At 44.7% G+C, this 21,257-nt stretch overlaps 3 protein-coding genes across 3 annotated transcripts in view; all 3 read right to left on the bottom strand.

The window, feature by feature from the left end:
* Positions 1 to 3,536, bottom strand: part of LOC124033016 — a 52,434-nt gene extending 48,898 nt beyond the window's left edge. Inside the window, exons 1-2 of the mRNA XM_046344944.1 lie at positions 3,228 to 3,536; positions 1,418 to 1,522 (exon numbers count right to left, since the gene is read on the bottom strand). Coding sequence (XP_046200900.1) covers positions 1,418 to 1,522; positions 3,228 to 3,248 — 126 coding nt within the window. The 5' untranslated portion in view covers positions 3,249 to 3,536. The remainder of the gene's footprint in view (positions 1 to 1,417; positions 1,523 to 3,227) is intronic.
* A 2,285-nt stretch (positions 3,537 to 5,821) lies between these two features.
* Positions 5,822 to 7,940, bottom strand: LOC124034377. Its single transcript, XM_046347500.1, has 3 exons — positions 6,498 to 7,940; positions 6,219 to 6,300; positions 5,822 to 6,060 (listed from the first exon to the last, which is right to left on the bottom strand). The coding sequence occupies exons 1-3, from the start codon at positions 7,932 to 7,934 to the stop codon at positions 5,942 to 5,944; spliced, it is 1,638 nt and encodes a 545-aa protein (XP_046203456.1). The 5' UTR covers positions 7,935 to 7,940; the 3' UTR covers positions 5,822 to 5,941.
* A 628-nt stretch (positions 7,941 to 8,568) lies between these two features.
* LOC124033015 lies at positions 8,569 to 15,530 on the bottom strand. The gene is made up of 9 exons (XM_046344943.1): positions 15,464 to 15,530; positions 11,223 to 11,334; positions 11,002 to 11,068; positions 10,638 to 10,791; positions 10,336 to 10,372; positions 9,918 to 10,228; positions 9,432 to 9,512; positions 8,882 to 9,302; positions 8,569 to 8,604 (listed from the first exon to the last, which is right to left on the bottom strand). The coding sequence occupies exons 1-9, from the start codon at positions 15,472 to 15,474 to the stop codon at positions 8,569 to 8,571; spliced, it is 1,230 nt and encodes a 409-aa protein (XP_046200899.1). The 5' UTR covers positions 15,475 to 15,530.
* Positions 15,531 to 21,257: the final 5,727 nt, after the last annotated feature.

Here is a 21,257-nt window from a genome sequence, read left to right as displayed (position 1 = left end):
ACATTTCTGACCAGAATTTAAAACTACAAGGTGTGAATTCCAAGTTAATAATTTATGATAAGTATGGGTCAGGTCTTGCAATTACTAAGTTGAAATATTGCTGTGAACATACCTCTTAGGCGAACAGCATGGTGATGAGGTTCTGCGAGTGGATTTTTGGCGGCACCCTGCACTGCCATTCCTCCTCCTCTCCTTAGTCCAGTAGTTCATCTCACTGATCAGCAGCCTTTTCTCTCTCTCATCCAGACTGCCGAAGGAATCCTCAGACCCTGTCAGAGAGCACTGGGATTCTGGGGAGGTTGCCCCACTCCTCAGGTTCACCCCCATGATACGAGCTAGCGCTGGTAGGAGAATGCGGAGGGCTGTCTGGGTCACGACTTTAACAATCTTCAGACACAGCATGGAGAGCTGCTCGAATGTGAGCTATGGCCAACAAACAGAGAAATGTTTTTGTCAATCAAGCAATTCCATGACACCATTCCCTATATAGCGCACAACTTTTGACCAGAACCTTATGTGGAGAGACTTACGTTATTTTTCATGCCATGCTGAATCACTCTCCATTGGCTAGAGAAAAGAAAAGAAAGGAAACATATTTTACCTGCACACTGATGTTGAGTTAGTGGAGTCACTAGATAGCCATGTCAGGGAAAATAAAAGTGTATTTAATTAAGCTATTAGCAAGTACATGAGACATTTTGTTCTTGATTTACAGGAAGAGTTATGGGTGTGGTTACAGTGATGTTAGGTGTAGTGTCTAAAATCCCATTTGTGGTTAGACTATAAATTCAGAGTTGTTGTATGTGAGGTTGGAAAAAGACATGGGACTTGCTCATCAGTTAGACTCCTCAGGAAGGAGAGGAGGATTGGGGCACAGCATGTCTCAATCTTGAGAGAAGGCATTAGAGTCCTCTGAGCCTCCTTCTCCAGCTGCTCAATGATAGATCCCCTTTCCCGGAAACCACACCCGGGTGTCTGAGAAGACTCTGGGAAACCGCAAAGAGAAATCTAAAGTTGAATCTGAACTTGATCCCTAATTTCCTTCACCTTTAGTGATTTGATTGCACTGGACAGGTAAAAGCACATCTCTCTGCGGGCCTCCACTATATTGCTTTCACCTATATAGATACTATCTTCTCAGATCAGTGCTGATGAATTTGAACACAACCTGCACCCAACATGAAGTAATCTCGGACCTGCACCAATGCTGCTGTCCTCCTCCACGGAAGTCTTCTTGGCACGGCCACTGGACTTACGTTTAGCCTACATGACAACAGATTATAGGTCTCATAGCAGATCTAAGGTCAGTGTAGTGTCTCCTCCTAATGCTTTAAGGCTAGGATTTAGTGATACTAAACTAATCATAGATCTGTGCCTAAGTAGGCAGAACATGTGTAAAGGACAGCATATTTCTTACCTTGCCTCCTGTCCTGTTCTTGTTGGCCTCATGTGTCTCTGTTTCATCCTTCATATTCATCACAACCTTATTTTGGTCATCCGGGGGATCCTCCCATTTCACGCTCTGGTGGATAAATGAGAGGTCAATATCAGTCCTAGGTTGTGACTTTGTGAAACAACTTATTCGCTCCTATTGTAAACAAAACGGCAATAGTGGTCAGATTTCAGTCCATGGATCAAACCAGTGAGACCTATTGCTTTGGTAGTGACCTACTATATTGTTAGTAATTTCTCCTCTAAACTCAAAATAGGCTAAATGAACCATACCTTGCTGTCATCTGACATGATGTGTAGCTTATTGTTGTAGGCTGTTTAGAGGAAATACTAATAGCTCCTTTGAAAAAACGTCAGTGAACCATCGGCAGACAACTGAAGTGAATATGAACGTCCTTGAATTATGCCAAAGCATTGTTGAATACTCGATTCCGATTGGCTGAAGCCAGGGCATTCTTCAAAGATGTCATACACACATGATGTCACAATTAGGCCTAAGTCTAATGTCTATATAAACTGTCAATGTCATTTGAAAACAGATTATAGCTTGTCAAAGTTCTGCCAAACGAAAATATTTGTAAGTGCACGTTTTTGCGTTTAATTTATGGTTTATCAAGCATCCTCATTCATCGCCATGCACAAAAACGTAACTCGCTGCCATCCATTAGCTATAATTCTGAGGTTGCAAAGCTGCAAAACTAGGACATGCAATAAATTATAACCACTTGCGCCTAGAATAATTTAAAATCAATGACGTTCTTGGCGTCAGGGGACCGTGCCATGGTGCTGAAATGTTTCGAGTCTGGGCAGCACCTGAGACCACGGCATGGTGCTGAAATGGAGCAGGGCTCAGTTCTATGGGTATCTCATGCGGATTTTTCTGATAACCTATGTATAACGATACTATAATTACATTATTTTCATCCATCCGTCAACACAAATGGCATGTCAACGTTCCCCAAATAATAATGCAATGAAGCCAAGCCGAGATGTATGGTTCTTCATCCAAAGGACGAAGCACCATTGTATCATCTAAAACCTTCAGAGAGATCCCTTAAAACTGTAGTATAAGTTCTCCACAGCTGTTCTGGTAGCAAGGTTAATTTAGCGAGACATGGACAAATCCAACACATAGCGTTTCTACTGAGTCCTGCTTAGAGGTTACTGTCTGTTATGTTGCTAGTTGTAATGACGCTTTTGAAACAAGAAAATGTATTTGTAATTGCTCTGGGAGCTAATTATTGCAGAGCCCAGCTACACATCCTGCCCGCTGGGCTCATTATGGACAGCCAATGAGCAGTTCAGGTGAAAAAGTCAGCCAGATCTGATCCCTATAACATACATGATACTGGGATACTGTAGCAATCTGCCGGCCTGCACAACATAACTGCCTTCATTTTACTGGACCCCATGAAGAGTAGCTGCTGCAGCTAAAGGGGATCCGCAATAAATACAAACCCAATGCAACATAATAAACGTTAATATACGTTAATCTTGGGAGGTTCCAAGATTGCATAGCAGTTCAGACGTCTTTTATCCTCGTCTTGTCGTGTCCCGTATATATATATATATATATATATATATATACACACACACACACACACACACACACACACACACACACACACACACACACACACACACACACACACACACACACAACTTTTTTCACATACCTTTTTATATATGTTTTTATTTTCCATAAACTCATCTTCAAAACCCTCTCCTGCAAGCCGCCTCACCAATTTATATATATTTTTTTAATTATGATTTACCTCAAATCTGTAATCCTCCATAGAAACTAGCCAGAAACTAATCCAGAAGATAGCCAGAAGCTAATCAGAAGCTAGTTAGCTTCTTTACTGGCTACTCGTTAGTATTCAGCTAACCACGGTTTGTGGTCATCAGCTATCCTTTAGCTCGAAAATCTATCGCCATATTTGTACGGCGCGGCTTGGAACGGAACATACCGGACCTATTTTTCTCTCCATGTCCCTGGATTTCAACCGCTAACTCTGGACATTCATACCTGGATCTCGCAGCTAGCTAGCTGCTATCCGTATGACTATCAGCTTTCGTCGATTCCGGAGCGAACATCAATTATTCCGGAGCTAGCCAGCTGAAGAGCTCCATCAATCACTCCTGGGCTACAATCACCTATCCGGACCCGTTTTACTGCCAACGCGGAGCCCCACCGGGCCTTCACAACTGGACTACCGACGTTATCTACCCGAAGGAGTTATCCGGCTGGCTCCTCCGTCGCGACGTTACCTGAACGCCCATCTGCGGTCCGCTAACCGTTAACTGTCTTATCTGCTGCTATCTGAATAGACCTATCGGACAATTTATTTAGTTATTTTTTTATTATTTCTATGATTATTTTTGTTACTTTTTTTCTTGGGCCTCTATAACTATATATATTGTTTTTGTTGTTGTTGTGTGATTTGGATTAATCCCCTCTACCACACCGAACCCCACACCGAATACTGTATTATTGACTGTATGTTTGTTTTACTCCATGTGTAACTTTGTGTCGAACTGCTTTGCTTTATCTTGGCCAGGTCGCAATGGGAAATGAGAACTTGTTCTCAACTTGCCTACCTGGTTAAATAAAGGTGAAATAAATAAATAGAACATGATAACACATGCATCAACTTGTTTTGACATATCACATGGGATATGACAGTTCCTGATTCTGAGATACTGTAAACCAACAGACCTTGAGAGAAGATAAAACATCATCTGTTGATCTAGTTCACAGGTTTCTGGTGGTTTCTAAGCATTCTACATGTGTTGGGGAAGGAGGGTGGGATCTCTCCAGAGCATCTAATTACATCAATCATGTCTTGCCATGCATGTGATATGAGATAATGTTATGCACCACGCAAATATACATTGCCTAAGGCTGCAGTGCTATACTCCATGGAGACAGTGCTCAATGTTCATTTTGCATGATGATATATGCTACTCCATTTCATACAATCAATCATCAATCAAATCAGTACAATTTATTTATAAAGCCCTTTTTACATCAGCAGATGTCACAAAATGCTTATTCCGACACCCAGCTTAAAACCTCAAATAGCATGCAATGCAGATTTAGAAGCACGGTGGCTAGGAAAAACTCTCTAGAAAAACAGGAACCTAGGAAGAAACCTAGAGAGGAACCAGGCTCTGAGGGGTGGCTAGTCCTCTTCTGGCTGTGCCGGTGGAGATTATAAGCATACATGGCCATTAAGGCCAGATCGTTCTTCAAGTACTGTAGTTCAAACATTCTTCATAGATGACCAGCAGAGTCAACAAAATAATGTGGTTATAGAGGGTGCAACAGGTCAGCACCTCCGGAGTAATTATCAGTTAGCTTTTCATAGCCGGACATTTAGAGGTCGAGACAGCAGGTGTGGTAGAGAGAGAGAGAGAAGAGAAGATCGAAACAGCAGGTCCATGACAAGGTATCACGTCTGGAGTACACACATGCCTCTTCATGTGATACATGATGTTTGGCTGTGCTGTGCTAAGTGTTATCTTATGGGTTTGGTGATTGTTCTGTGTGAAGCCGTATTCTGCATTGCATCATGGAATGTGATGTGAAATCAATGGGCCGATTCCGGAGCGAACACAGCTACTCCACTGCACTGCACCGCCCTTCTCCCCCGATTGCTCAGTTTGGCCTGGCGGCCAGCTCTAGGAAGAGTCTTGGGGTTTCCAAACTTCTTCCGTTTAAGAATGATGGAGGCCACTGTGTCCTTGGGGACCTTCAATATTGCAGAAATGTTTTGGTACCATTCACCAGATCTGTGTCTTGACACAATCATGTCTCTGAGCTCTATGGACAATTCCTTCGACCTCATGGCTTGGTTTTTGCTCTGACATACACTGTCAACTGTTGGACGTTATATTTTCAACATATAGAAAATATATAGAAAACATCTAGCTGCAGATAGCTAATTCTCCTCTATGTGTTTTCCCCTTGCTGCTAATAAGCTCTTACCAATCGAACTAAATTAATAGACAACATCTGGTTATCTGACAGTCTATGCAGCAACTATTGTATTAGAGTCAAGATGTGGTTATTTTATTTATTTTCCTAGACAAGTCAGTTCAGAACAAATTCTTATTTACAATCACAGCTTAGGAACAGTGGGTTAACTACCTTGTTCAGGAGCAGAACGTCATATTTTTTTACATGGTTAGCTCAGGGATCTGACCTAGCAACCTTTCTGGCCCAACGCTCTAACCACAAGGCTACCTGCTGCCCCAAGTCCTGCCAACTCAAAAACTGCACAATAAATGTGTAACCAAGGGGGAACTAGTGCATTTCTCTGAGAAAAGCTGCTTCAGTTTTACTAATCTTCCAAAACACTTGAAATTCTTGTAAAATCATTGGCATTTATTTGATCAAATAGACTTTGAAAGGGTAGACATGCAGAAATGCCTCTTGTCAAAAGTCTTGCTGTTACAAAAGTAGTTCTAACTGCAGTGTAAGAGGTTACAGGTTCTTCTTGGTGTAGCACCTGAATGGCTTCATCATTGCTGAAAAGACCCTGACAATCAAGGATCGTTTTTTGACAGGCTGAGATATGGAGGGAGAAACCTCTCCAACGGGAGCTAGAAACACAAGAGAAATGGATGGGGTAAGAGAGAGAGAGATGCAGTATAGTAACGTTGAAAAATAACAGTGCTATGAGTTTGGTAGGCATACCTATGTTTCTAACACACACCTAAACAAAACTACAAGCTTTAGCAGAGCTCTAAAACATCCTTACCTATGCAATGTCCATCAGTAGAGGGAATCTCAGTCTGTTCCTGGACTGAATGGCAGTCCTTTTTGTTTCCTCTCTTGGAACGCTAACATAAGAAAGGTAAAGAAAATGGTACAGAGAATAAATAAATAAATAAATAAATGGAACACTTCTGAATCCAAGGCAACAATTTAGTGATGAATAAAACATATTTATCTCATGTATTTGTCTTATCATATCAATAACATCAATAACATCAGCACCTAACTGGAACCAAAAACAAATGCTAACTCCCTGCTATACCTTGAAGTTGATCCTGAGTTTGGTCATTGAAAAGCAAAGGAAGCTCCTTCTTGCTTTCTGCTCAGCCCCCCTCTCTGTCTCAGCCTGGTCTGATGGGTTTGTTGCAGCAGAAGCTGGTCTTGACGCCTCCTTGCATCCCTGTACCAGCTGCTGGGTCAAGGACTTTACCAGGACTCTGTCAAATGCAGGGTCCTGGGAGGAAAGAGCTGCTTGCAGGATGTTATAAGAGCCAAACTCCTCCATGAGGTTTTTATGTACACCTCTGAACACCCTTTGGATGTTCAGGTTCTGGGAATATGCCTTTGTCCTGGAGAATCTGGATGCAGCACAGAACTCAGACAGGACTTGTCTGATGAGTTGCTGACATGTTTCTGTCAGATCTGCTGCCTGTTGGGAGGGTCCATCTAGGGCTGAGGGTCTGATCTCCGATAGCAACCTTATCACCAGTATGGTGACAAAACAGATGCCATCATCTTTGCTGGAGTCCATCAAGTACTGCAGTGGGAATGCAGTGGCACTGCTGATGTCCGGGGTGATTAAGAGCTCCCTCGGATGGCCAGAGCTGCTGGGGATGCACACCTCCTTCTCTTCAATGTCAATCCCATCTCCCTTTGGTACCAAAGAGGTTCCCTTGTTGGTGAAAGACGGAGTGGAGGATCGAAAAGAGGCTTTAGCACTCGGCGGTCGACTGCGGTCAGTCATTGGACTGTTACGATGCAGGGGTTCATCTGTGTGTGCCATCATCTTTGTCTTTAGGTCACTTGAAGAAATCTCTGGCATTTTAGAGACCCTGGTGTCGATGCAGGAGCTCCTGACGATGGGGCAGGTCAGATCAAAAGGCACTTCGTCAGGGATGGGAGTGCCAGGGAGGTTGATCTCTAACTCACACTCTGACCTAGGACTCTTTGAAGAGCTGGACAAGGAACTACGACCATTTAAAGAAGTGGACAAAGATGAACAGGTTCTAGGGATGTCTTGGCAGACTTGTTCACTGTCATCCTCACTTTTCTCAACCTCCTTCAGTATAGTTCCTACCATATCATTGATCTGAAGGAGCTCCCTGGAATCCTTCATTCGCCCTAAGTTTGAGATATCATTCTGGATAGCAACCAGGATTTCCCCAAGGGTCTCTTTGGAAGAAGCATTTTCTGTCCTTTCGGATCCGGGTGGCTTCAGCCCTGTGAAGAAATCCTTAAGTGTGTTCTTCATACTGACGCAGATGGTCTTAGCTGTTGACCAAAGCTTCTCCTCTGATATTTTAACACTCAATTCAGTATCATCCAGTTGGGAGCCCCCGTGGGAGCACTGTGAAACTCTCCCACTTCTTTCCAGTAGCACAGTGTCAGTGGACTCATTTTTCTGGAAAATAGTCGCCATTCCTTTGACAAAGGTTTCCACTAATCCAGAGGCTGTATTCTCAGAGGACATGGAGGACATGGATTCTGAAAGACATGGATCTCTGATGGTGAGCTAGATGATAAGCCAGCCTGCAGACTTTTCTGAAGACCAGTATGGCTGATCTGTGTGATAAAGGAATGACTGGATCTCATCAGCACTTTACTCACTGCCTCTTCTGCCTGAGTCTGGAAGTCATTGCTAGAGAGCTTCTTAATGCTCTGAATCAGACTAGTAGAAGACTCCGTGATTCTGACACTCTCTTCTGAGCTCAGTTGAGAATATTGAGTACTCACGCTCAAGTCTTCATTGGGTGAGGGTGACTGGGAAATAGTATAGTCATCGAGCTTTGATAGGACGCCATCAACAAACCAACAAGCCTCTAGGGACTCATCAGATGAACTGACAACGGCCAAGGATTTACTCTCCACTTTTGATAACTCTGACTTGTAGATGGAAAAAACACTGCTAAGAACTTCTTGAGTACTGGTATCCAGATTGGAGAGACAGAGAGCTGGTATTGGTTGGCTCTCACTGGGAACTCTACTAAGTTTGGTGCTGGGTAACTGGACCTCAACAGTTGAAACAGTTGCCTTTTCCATAGTGTCTGAAGACTCCTGAAGAGAAGCATCCTTAGCTACACCTTCTTCTCGAGCGGATAGAGTTAAAAGGTCCCTCAGCTTTGCTCGTATACGGCCGTAGAGTGTGCGGGCTAGAGAGAAGGTTATCATCTGTGAAGATCCTGTTTTGTGGTCATTTACAGGAACTGGCCAATCAACTGCTTCACATGTGCCTTCAAATGATGCTATCGTCTCCATGCCTCCCACAAATGCCTTAACAATCACTGTGGCAGTGGAGGTTACAGATGTCAGGGCTGTGCAGCTGGTATTCAGGGAAGCTTCAGTAAGGCTAGGAGCAGCACTAGAAGGCCTAGAGGAAGGAGCCATGCCAGAAGAGCTGCTGACTTTCCTAGTAAGGATGGTGCTCACCGCCTTCAGGGCTTTAGACTGAAAGTTGGGGCTAGAGAGGGTCTGAATCTTTCTGGCCACCACACTGGTAGAGGATCCAGTCTCTTTGAGAAAGTGAGTGGTCCCTTCTTTCCCAGATGGACACTCAACATCAAGGTCACATTGAAGATTGGTCAGACATTTTGACCCCAAGATTGTCATCTTCTTGGCCAGATCCAATAGGATGTTGAAGTCCTGTGCCATTTTGTCCATTGTGCCGACAATGGCATCCAGCACATCATCGGTCACAGAGTCCATGAGGGGCTCGATAAACCCTACCCACTCTGGCTCAGACGTTTGGCTCTGTAGCTCGGCCAGGATCTGCACCGAGGCTACCCGAATGACCTCCTTGCCTGCTGCTATGTCCTGACTGTCCATAGGGGGGGAAACTCCCCGAGCTGGCCTGAATGGCCACTGAGAGGCCAGAGTTAAGCTGGTGTACCACCTCCCCCACGATAGCACAGCTCAACTCGGAGGAGCTGGGGTTGGAGTGACCCTCAACCAGGGATATCAGGAGGCTCTCTTCCGTTACCCCAAAAAAAGAGCCTTCAGAGGCTCCTCCATGAGGGGAGCCTCTCTAGTTGCAGGCAAGCTCTGCAATGAGGTCTGGGACCTTGAAGATAAACACACAATCACCACTTATGCCATGCAAATGTGACCAACTGGTATCTAATCTGGGCCATTAGTGAGCCTGATAACCAAATTAGAGCAATGATGGTCTCATACCACCGTAGTTCTAGAAGCCTAAAGCCAACTGACACGATTTTTTGCCTGATTTTTATGTTTGTACAACATCAGAATATGATTAATTCTGAAAGGCATGTACCTGATCTATTTATTCATAGATGACTTTATGGCTTACCCAGTTAAAAAATGACTTTCACCTGGACCCACCCCCTCAGTGCAACATTTCTGACCAGAATTTAAAACTACAAGGTGTGAATTCCAAGTTAATAATTTATGATAAGTATGGGTCAGGTCTTGCAATTACTAAGTTGAAATATTGCTGTGAACATACCTCTTAGGCGAACAGCATGGTGATGAGGTTCTGCGAGTGGATTTTTGGCGGCACCCTGCACTGCCATTCCTCCTCCTCTCCTTAGTCCAGTAGTTCATCTCACTGATCAGCAGCCTTTTCTCTCTCTCATCCAGACTGCCGAAGGAATCCTCAGACCCTGTCAGAGAGCACTGGGATTCTGGGGAGGTTGCCCCACTCCTCAGGTTCACCCCCATGATACGAGCTAGCGCTGGTAGGAGAATGCGGAGGGCTGTCTGGGTCACGACTTTAACAATCTTCAGACACAGCATGGAGAGCTGCTCGAATGTGAGCTATGGCCAACAAACAGAGAAATGTTTTTGTCAATCAAGCAATTCCATGACACCATTCCCTATATAGCGCACAACTTTTGACCAGAACCTTATGTGGAGAGACTTACGTTATTTTTCATGCCATGCTGAATCACTCTCCATTGGCTAGAGAAAAGAAAAGAAAGGAAACATATTTTACCTGCACACTGATGTTGAGTTAGTGGAGTCACTAGATAGCCATGTCAGGGAAAATAAAAGTGTATTTAATTAAGCTATTAGCAAGTACATGAGACATTTTGTTCTTGATTTACAGGAAGAGTTATGGGTGTGGTTACAGTGATGTTAGGTGTAGTGTCTAAAATCCCATTTGTGGTTAGACTATAAATTCAGAGTTGTTGTATGTGAGGTTGGAAAAAGACATGGGACTTGCTCATCAGTTAGACTCCTCAGGAAGGAGAGGAGGATTGGGGCACAGCATGTCTCAATCTTGAGAGAAGGCATTAGAGTCCTCTGAGCCTCCTTCTCCAGCTGCTCAATGATAGATCCCCTTTCCCGGAAACCACACCCGGGTGTCTGAGAAGACTCTGGGAAACCGCAAAGAGAAATCTAAAGTTGAATCTGAACTTGATCCCTAATTTCCTTCACCTTTAGTGATTTGATTGCACTGGACAGGTAAAAGCACATCTCTCTGCGGGCCTCCACTATATTGCTTTCACCTATATAGATACTATCTTCTCAGATCAGTGCTGATGAATTTGAACACAACCTGCACCCAACATGAAGTAATCTCGGACCTGCACCAATGCTGCTGTCCTCCTCCACGGAAGTCTTCTTGGCACGGCCACTGGACTTACGTTTAGCCTACATGACAACAGATTATAGGTCTCATAGCAGATCTAAGGTCAGTGTAGTGTCTCCTCCTAATGCTTTAAGGCTAGGATTTAGTGATACTAAACTAATCATAGATCTGTGCCTAAGTAGGCAGAACATGTGTAAAGGACAGCATATTTCTTACCTTGCCTCCTGTCCTGTTCTTGTTGGCCTCATGTGTCTCTGTTTCATCCTTCATATTCATCACAACCTTATTTTGGTCATCCGGGGGATCCTCCCATTTCACGCTCTGGTGGATAAATGAGAGGTCAATATCAGTCCTAGGTTGTGACTTTGTGAAACAACTTATTCGCTCCTATTGTAAACAAAACGGCAATAGTGGTCAGATTTCAGTCCATGGATCAAACCAGTGAGACCTATTGCTTTGGTAGTGACCTACTATATTGTTAGTAATTTCTCCTCTAAACTCAAAATAGGCTAAATGAACCATACCTTGCTGTCATCTGACATGATGTGTAGCTTATTGTTGTAGGCTGTTTAGAGGAAATACTAATAGCTCCTTTGAAAAAACGTCAGTGAACCATCGGCAGACAACTGAAGTGAATATGAACGTCCTCTCTTTTAGATGTTTAACAGTAACCCTGGTAACGGTAACTTTACTAGATGCTGTTCTTCCACTAACCTCAATGCAGTCCTCCAAGTAACTCCGATTACACTGTCTGTAGCATGCTTCCTGTCTGTAGCATTCTAGCTGTTTGTTCCTGTCTATTGTACTGCCCTGCATGCTTCATGATTAAAGTCATGGCTGCGGTACCAACCTTCGCTCCTTGAACGGTTCATCATGTCTGAGCTTCCATGGTGTCATCTCTGATGACCCTCTGCTCAAACCTTGGTCCAACCTATCTCCCAATTCTCCTCACCACCCTCACTGGATGGTCCCTTTCCATCCGGCTCTTGATGTCCCCTATCTTTAGGCCGGGGTTATAGTCTTGCTCCATCCTTCCAAATCTGGTCTTGTTAAGGTGATCAAGAACAGGGCTGGAAGTCCGAGGCTAAATGGAGGGTTAACTCGCCTCGGACTGGCATCCTTTTTGGGGGCCCTCCTCTCTACATTTTCCTCCTCTGTCTCTGCTGCTAAAGCCACTTTCTACCACTCTAAATTCCAAGCATCTTTTTGTACCCTCCTCTAACCCTAGGAAGCTCTTTGCCACATTCTCCTCCCTCCTGAATCCTGTCCCCCTCCCCCTCCTCCCTGCTCCTGCAGACGACTCTTCCACTCCTTTTGAGAAGAAGATCACCACACCGATCCTCCGCCTGCTAAGTCAAACCAACACCGCTGGTTCTGCTCACACGTGGGCTGGTCCAGGATGTGTTCTGACCTCTTTCCGCCCCTTGATCAGCTCCAGACACTGAAAGGCCTGCTGCAGCCTGCTCTTGTGACGACCCTGCCCCTTCATGCAACCTGCCCGTGACCCAGCCCCTCCTCTCTTCTCCAGACCATTGCCATGTGAGACCTTCCCAGTGGGTCTTACCTCACCTGGCATACTCATCAACTTATCCCTCACACTGCAGTTTCCGGTTCAAGGAGGGAGTTGCACCCCTTCTGAAAAAACCTACACTGTCCAGCAGGTCAACAGGACAGACCAGTATCCCTTCTTTCTTTTCTCTCCAAAACTCTTGAACGTGCCGTCCAGGTTGGCTCTCAGGGACACTGAGCCTTTGTCCGCTATCTCTTCAGAATGACCTTCTTGATCCAAATCAGTCAGGTTTCAAGACATATAAGGTCATTCAACTGAGACTGCTCTTCCTCTTATCAGCATAACAGCCAATGACCGCACCTCTAAAAGGGCTCCAAACTCTCTCTCCTCTGCTCTCATCCTTCTAGACCTATCGGCTGCCTTCGATACTGTGAACCATCAGATCCTCCTCTCCACCATCAAGTCCGAGTTCCAACGCATCTCTGACCAGCCCAGTCTCAGACCATGGTGCCTACCTGACAGGTCGCTCCTCCAGGTGGGAGAATCTGCTTTTTCTCAAACATAGCCTCACCACTGGTGAGTTCCCCAGGTGTCTCTGCATCCAGACCAGGAGAGGGCCCTCCCAGAACCTTTCTCGCTATACACCAAGTCACTTGGCCTGTCACCTAACCTCACATGGTCTCTCCTATCATTGCTATGCAGACGACACACAATTAATCTTCTCCTTTCCCCCTTCTGATGACCAGGTGGCGAATCCATCTCTGCATGTCTGGCAGACATATCAGTGTGGATGACGGATCACCACCTCAAGCTGAACTCGGCAAGACGGAGCTGCTCTTCCTCCCGGGGAAGGACTGCCCTGTTCCATGATCTCCTCCGGTTGACAACTCCATTGTGTCCTCCTCCCAGGTTCTAAGAACCTGGCAGGATCCTGGACAACAAACTGTCGTTCTCCACCTCCAGACCTATCCTCGCGTCGATGTGAAACACGTGTCCTGGTAGGTCTGGTCATGCCTACAGATCCCAGGCTGAGGCTGGATGCAGTGAAGCTCCGCAGGGCCAATCCATGGAAACACTGTCATCTCCTCAACTCTGTTCTGCACAGCTGATCCTGCTGGGCTTCCTTAGACTGCCCATTAAACCAACATACTTGTCCTTGAACACGATGTCTATCCCGTGATATCTGTGATGTATTCCCAATGTGTTTTTAATGGGCCTGGTGCTCATGCTTGTTGTGTTTCCTGGTTTGATGTCGTTTTATCCGCTCTGACCAGTGGTGCTTGCATGTTCTCCTTCACGGAGCTGTGAGGGGAACGCACCTCAGTACCTCCAGGCTCATGATCAGGCCCTACACCCAAATAAGGGTCTGCTTCATCCACCTCTGGCCTGCTCGCCTCCCTACCACTGAGGAAGTAAAGTGCCCGATTACAGCTCAGTCTTCCAACTGACTTGTTGACGTGTTGGCTCAAGTTTGGCTGGAACAAACTGCCTCACGACTGCCAGGACAGCGGAACAATCAGATCTAGGTCTCACCATCATCTCTGAGACACCTGAAACCCCACCTCTTCTAGTGGCTTACCTCCTCGCCCGGATAAAGGGAATCTTCTCTCCCCATCGCTAAAATATTTAGATGCACTGGGTTGTAAAGTTGTTGTTCCACTGGATGTCAAGACCAGGGACTCCCAATCTTGTCCAAGATCGCTCTGATTCTGAGCTTGCAAATGACTGAAATGTAAATGTAAATGTTCTGCCTAAAGTCCTTTGAATTATGCCAAAGCATTGTTGAATACTCGATTCCGTTTGGCTGAAGCCAGTTTTTTCTTCAAAGATGTTTTCATACACACATGATGTTTATCAATTAAATAAGTCTAATGTCTATATGAACTGTCAATGTCATTTGAAAACAGATTATAGCTTGTCAAAGTTCTGCCAAACGAAAATATTTGTAAGTGCACGTTTTTGCATTTAATTTATGGTTTATCAAGCATCCTCATTCATCGCCATGCACAAAAACGTAACTCGCTGCCATCCATTAGCTATAATTCTGAGGTTGCAAAGCTGCAAAACTAGGACATGCAATAAATTATAACCACTTGTGCCTAGAATAATTTAAAATCAATGACGTTCTTGGCGTCAGGGGACCGTGCCATGGTGCTGAAATGTTTCGAGTCTGGGCAGCACCTGAGACCACGGCATGGTGCTGAAATGGAGCAGGGCTCAGTTCTATGGGTATCTCATGCGGATTTTTCTGATAACCTATGTATAACGATACTATAATTACATTATTTTCATCCATCCGTCAACACAAATGGCATGTCAACGTTCCCCAAATAATAATGCAATGAAGCCAAGCCGAGATGTATGGTTCTTCATCCAGAGGACGAAGCACCATTGTATAATCTAAAACCTTCAGAGAGATCCCTTAAAACTGTAGTATAAGTTCTCCACAGCTGTTCTGGTAGCAAGGTTAATTTAGCGAGACATGGACAAATCCAACACATAGTCCTGCTTAGAGGTGACTGTCTGTTATGTTGCTAGTTGTAATGACGCTTTTGAAAACAAGAATAGTTATTTGTAATTGCTCTGGGAACTAATTATTGCAGAGCCCAGCTACACATCCTGCTCGCTGGGCTCATTATGGACAGCCAATGAGCAGTTCAGGTGAAAAAGTCAGCCAGATCTGATCCCTATAACATACATGATACTGGGATACTGTAGCAACCTGCCGGTCTGCACAATCCTCCATGGCACGAATGCTACACGCGCAATATGGTATGCTAACATCCCACAACAATTCCCCAATTGGAATTACTTGCCTAAACTTCCAATCATACTTATTTTCGAATATCAACCATAGTTTCTGCACTTAAGGCAGACTTGCCATTAGAACAAGATGGAATTAGGACAACTGTAATAAACGTAGGCTAAAATTAACCTTACCTGGCTATTGTCAGCCATTTTGTGTAGCCCGTTAATTAAGGCTCTGCGCCTCTGATACTGCAGCTGTTCTGTAACTGTTAAATGACATTTTCCTTAGTTACATTCCCAAATATTTTGTCATTTAACCTACCTTTTCTTCATCCATAATAGCATACAGTATTTTTTTATATCTCGAAAAACTTGTCCTTGTCTGTGTTGTTTTCACTCATGTTGAGTTTACTGAGGACAATATTGCAGCCACTGACGAATTAAGAACTACATACCACGTCATGGAATGTTAGACCTTCATTAATATTGGGGTGGAAATATATTGATCAGATCAGATTACACCATTTCCCCATCAACCGTTTTCGATACAGCTAGGCCCAAACAGAAATAAACCTAGTCTAATTTCGTGTCGACCTCTTGTGGATTTATTTCGGTACCCTGTTTAGTGAGCCATTTGATTGATCTATTCCTTATAGTGCCTTCCTTAAAAGTAGGCCTACATTAGGAAATAATGGGAGGAGCCTATCTTCCACAACCCAGCAATCCCTTTGAGATCGGTTCAGTCGGCCACCCTGCAGAGGCAACTGATGGCAGGGGGTTTACAAAGGCTGGGTGACCTGAGACTGCTGGGAGAGGAGGGGTGGAAAACCCCAGAAGTCTTGGCACAACAAACAGGAATAACGTCTCTTTGGCTGCTGGAGAGATTCCTGGAGGAGGTCCAGGAGGCACTGTCTGGGCCGGTAAGGGGGATGTTTGAGCGGCCAAAGGGAGAGGGGCCACCAATGTTTCCGCCACTGCAGGTGACAGCAGAGACTGGAGACTGGCAAGGGGGTCTGGAGGACTTGTTAGATTTCAACACTCCGAGCCTGGGGGAGTTTGAGGATGCTGGAGGTAAAGCCCTCTACAACCTCTGAGTTAAGGTTAGGAACATTAGGAGCCTAACAGGAGTGAAGGCACATCAGTGGCAGGGGATATGTGGGGCGGAGAGTATGGTGGGTTTTAGGTGGAGGGGGCTCTATAAACCCCCAGTACCAAAGAGGCCAGGGGACCTCCAGTGGAGGGTTCTTCATGGAGCCCTGGCCACTAACAGCTGGTTGGCACGGGTTGAACCTGGGATTCGGGCAGGGGTGTCTTTTCTGTAAAATGAAAGAAACTGTGATTCATGTGTTTTCTGTGTACACCAGGTTAATGCCTTTAATGTCTCTGTTGGAATGTTTGTGTGAGAGGTTGGGGGTGGTGTTTACTGTTGAGATGTTTATAATGGGATACAGATATTTGTGTCAGGCGAAAGTCAAATGTGTTTTGTTGAACTTTCTGTTTGCTCAGGCAAAGTTAGCTATTTGGCAAACAAGGAGGAACAGGGTCAAAGGTGGGGGGATAACAGACTCTTTACTATTGTTTAATGGGATGGTCTCTGCGCGCCTCAGGGTTGAGTTTGAGTTCTATAAAATGATATAATGTGTAGAGATGTTTGAGGAGATATGGTGTGTTGGGGGGGCTGTCTATATAGCTGGGGAAGATGTTTTGGATATACAGTTGTAGGAGTGGGTATTGTGATGTTGGTTTGTAGAATGTGGTAGATAGAAAGGTGAGTATGGCAAATGTCTGCAGTTCAGGATATATATATATATATTTTTTTTTTTTTTTATTTTTTTTTTTTAAGGGGGGTTTAAATGAAATGAGATTGAAAGACCAAAAGTCTCATCCTCACTCACTCACTCACTCACTCACTCACTCACTCACTCACTCACTCACTCACTCACTCACTCACTCACTCACTCACTCACTCACTCACTCACACCAACCAACCACAACTGCAGTCTCGACCTCTGAATGTTCGGCTACGAAAAGCCAACTGACATCTACTCCTGAGTTGCTGACCTATTATTTGACCCTGCTGGTCATCTAAGAAGAACGTTTGAACTACAGTACTTGAAGAACGATCTGGCCTTAATGGCCATGTACGATTATATTCTCCACCAGCCACCCCTCAGAGCCCCTCATAGACTAGCCACCCCTCAGAGCCTGGTTCCTCTCTAGGTTTCTTCCTAGGTTCCTGTTTTTCTAGAGAGTTTTTCCTAGCCACCATGCTTCTAAATCTGCATTGCATGCTATTTGAGGTTTTAAGCTGGGTGTCAGTATAAGCATTGTGTGACATCTGCTGATGTAAAAAGGGCTTTATAAATAAATTGTACTGATTGATTGTATGAAATGGAGTAGCATATATCCATCATGTAAAATGAACATTGTACACTGTCTCCATGGAGTATAGCACTGCAGCCTTAGGCAATGTATATTTACGTGGTGCATAACATTATCTCATTTCACCCCCCCCCCTGCGATATGCAACTGTTCAGGGAAGTCAGGAACCAATACACGCAGTCAGTCAGGAAAGCTAAGGCCAGCTTCTTCAGGCAGAAGTTTGCATCCTGTAGCTCCAACTCCAAAAAGTTCTGGGACACTGTGAAGTCCATGGAGAACGAGAGCACCTCCTCCCAGCTGCCCACTGCACTGAGGCTAGGTAACACGGTCACCACCGATAAATCCATGATCATCGAAAACTTCAACAAGCATTTCTCAACGGCTGGCCATGCCTTCCGCCTGGCTACTCCTACCTCGGCCAACAGCTCCGCCCCCCGCAGCTCCTCGCCCAAGCCTCTCCAGGTTCTCCTTTACCCAAATCCAGATAGCAGATGTTCTGAAAGAGCTGCAAAACCTGGACCCGTATAAATCAGCTGGGCTTGACAATCTGGACCCTCTATTTCTGAAACTATCCACCGCCATTGTCGCAACCCCTATTACCAGCCTGTTCAACCTCTCTTTCATATCGTCGGAGATCCCCAAGGATTGGAAAGCTTGCCGCAGTCATCCCCCTCTTCAAAGGGGAGACACCCTGGACCCAAACTGTTACAGACCTATATCCATTCTGCCCTGCCTATCTAAGGTCTTCGAAAGCCAAGTCAACAAACAGGTCACTGACCATCTCGAATCCCACCGTACCTTCTCCGCTGTGCAATCTGGTTTCCGAGCCGGTCACGGGTGCACCTCAGCCACACTCAAGGTACTAAACGATATCATAACCGCCATTGATAAAAGACAGTACTGTGCAGCCGTCTTCATCGACCTTGCCAAGGCTTTCGACTCTGTCAATCACCATATTCTTATCGGCAGACTCAGTAGCCTCGGTTTTTCAGATGACTGCCTTGCCTGGTTCACCAATTACTTTGCAGATAGAGTTCAGTGTGTCAAATCGGAGGGCATGCTGTCCGGTCCTCTGGCAGTCTCTATGGGGTGCCACAGGGTTCAATTCTCGGGCCGATTCTTTTCTCTGTATATATCAATGATGTTGCTCTTGCTGCGGGCGATTCCCTGATCCACCTCTACGCAGACGACACCATTCTATATACTTTCGGCCCGTCATTGGACACTGTGCTATCTAACCTCCAAACGAGCTTCAATGCCATACAACACTCCTTCTGTGGCCTCCAACTGCTCTTAAACGCTAGTAAAACCAAATGCATGCTTTTCAACCGTTCGCTGCCTGCACCCGCATGCCCGAATAGCATCACCACCCTGGATGGTTCCGACCTTGAATATGTGGACATCTATAAGTACCTAGGTGTCTGGCTAGACTGCAAACTCTCCTTCCAGACTCATATCAAACATCTCCAATCGAAAATCAAATCAAGAGTCGGCTTTCTATTCCGCAACAAAGCCTCCTTCACTCACGCTGCCAAACTTACCCTAGTAAAACTGACTATCCTACCGATCCTCGACTTCGGCGATGTCATAAACAAAATTGCTTCCAACACTCTACTCAGCAAACTGGATGCAGTTTATCACAGTGCCATCCATTTTGTCACTAAAGCACCTTATACTACCCACCACTGACTTGTATGCTCTAGTCGGCTGGCCCTCGCTACATTCGTCGCCAGACCCACTGGCTCCAGGTCATCTACAAGGCCATGCTAGGTAAAGCTCTGCCTTATCTCAGTTCACTGGTCACGATGGCAACAGCCATCCGCAGCACGCGCTCCAGCAGGTGTATCTCACTGATCATCCCTAAAGCCAACACCTCATTCGGCCGCCTTTCGTTCCAGTACTCTGCTGCCTGTGACTGGAACGAATTGCAAAAATCGCTGAAGTTGGAGACTTTTATCTCCCTCACCAACTTCAAACATCAGCTATCTGAGCAGCTAACCGATCGCTGCAGCTGTACATAGTCTATTGGTAAATAGCCCACCCATTTTCACCTACCTCATCCCCACAGTTTTTATTTATTTACTTTTCTGCTCTTTTGCACACCAATATATCTACCTGTACATGATCATCTGATCATTTATCACTCCAGTGTTAATCTGCAATATTGTAATTATTCGCCTACCTCCTCATGCCTTTTGCACACATTGAATATAGACTCCCCTATTTTTCTACTGTGTTATTGACTTTGTCAGGACCCGGTTACGAACCCAGGTCTCCGGAGTGAGAAACAGTCACTTAACCAACTGAGCCACGAATAGTCGGCAGAACCCAGAAGATGAGGCAGACACAGGAGTACTTGAGACGGTGTATTTAATGAAGTAAAAAGTGAAGTTCTTCAGGAAAACATGTAACTCCACAACCTCAAAATGAATCCTACAAGAACAAAGGTAATCCTCCAAGACAAAAAAGGTAAATCCACAAGGTGGAAGGTAAAGCACAAAAAGCCTCAAAAGATACTCAAAAACAAACAAACAAGAACAAAAAACAGAATTCCACAAGAGAGTCCACCGGGATCAACAAGAGTTCTCAGAGTAGTAGGGCTGGGTGCTAACATACAAACACAGAGCAAAGAACAGAGGAAAACAAAGGGTTTAAATACAATCAGGGGAAACGAGGCACAGGTGCAAATAATAATGGGGATATTATTATTATATATATTATAAGGGAAAACAAAAGGTCAAAAGGCACAATGGGGGCATCTAGTGACCAAAAACCGGAACAACCCTGGCCAAATCCTGACAGACTTGTTAATTGTTTACTCCATGTGTAACTCTGTGTTGTCTGTTCACACTGCTATGCTTTATCTTGGCCAGGTCGCAGTTGCAAATGAGAACTTGTTCTCAACTAGCCTACCTGGTTAAATAAAGGTGAAATAAAAAAATAAAAAAAAATAAAAAAACATGCATGGCAAGACATGATTGATGTAATTAGATGCTCTGGAGAGATCCCACCCTCCTTCCCCAACACATGTAGAATGCTTAGAAACCACCAGAAACCTGTGAAATAGATCAACAGATGATGTTTAATCTCCTCTCAAGGTCTGTTGATTTACAGTATCACAGAATCAGGAACTGTCATATCCCATGTGATATGTCAAAACAAGTTGATACATGTGTTATCATGGTGCATTTGGGTTTGTATTTGTATTTATTGTGGATCCCCTTTAGCTGCAGCAGCTACTCTTCATGGGGTCCAGTAAAATGAAGGGAGTTATACAATTGTAAAAACATTTCTATACATTCACAACAGATTTCACAAAATCCATGTTCCTGTTTGATTTCGGGGTAGGCTGTCAACAGCACGTACTGTGACACTATGGTATGTATTCTGATCAAGTCAACAATACCTCTAAGCATATCTGACGTCATGTATTTGATATCTTTATGTGAAGGTTAATGTCCATATTGACATCAGTTCATTGTGTTTGAGGACGGTTTACTGACGGGTTTTCAACGGATACGATTAGACGAGTTTAACAGTTACAGAAAAGCTACAGGAGCCTATCAGAACAGCTGCAGTATCAGAGGCGCAGAGCCTTAATTAAAGGGCTA

This window comes from Oncorhynchus gorbuscha, linkage group LG04 (assembly GCF_021184085.1).
Source record: "Oncorhynchus gorbuscha isolate QuinsamMale2020 ecotype Even-year linkage group LG04, OgorEven_v1.0, whole genome shotgun sequence".
Taxonomy (NCBI): domain Eukaryota; kingdom Metazoa; phylum Chordata; class Actinopteri; order Salmoniformes; family Salmonidae; genus Oncorhynchus; species Oncorhynchus gorbuscha.
The sequence above is the reverse complement of the archived record's forward strand: the minus strand, read 5'-3'. Positions and strand labels throughout refer to the sequence as shown.

What these genes read in the sequence shown, in the direction of transcription:
- LOC124034377 (XM_046347500.1), bottom strand. Translation starts at nt 7,934, where the DNA reads ATGTCCTCCATGTCCTCTGAGAATACAGCCTCTGGATTAGTGGAAACC. An exon ending in AACTCAGGATCAACTTCAAG is followed by an intron (nt 6,301 to 6,497) that starts GTATAGCAGGGA and finishes TTCTTATGTTAG; the next exon opens with CGTTCCAAGAGAGGAAACAA. An exon ending in TACTGATGGACATTGCATAG is followed by an intron (nt 6,061 to 6,218) that starts GTAAGGATGTTT and finishes TTGTGTTTCTAG; the next exon opens with CTCCCGTTGGAGAGGTTTCT.
- LOC124033015 (XM_046344943.1), bottom strand. An exon ending in AGCATGGCATGAAAAATAAC is followed by an intron (nt 10,229 to 10,335) that starts GTAAGTCTCTCC and finishes TGTTGGCCATAG; the next exon opens with CTCACATTCGAGCAGCTCTC. An exon ending in CCATGCTGTTCGCCTAAGAG is followed by an intron (nt 9,513 to 9,917) that starts GTATGTTCACAG and finishes TTTATCTTCAAG; the next exon opens with GTCCCAGACCTCATTGCAGA.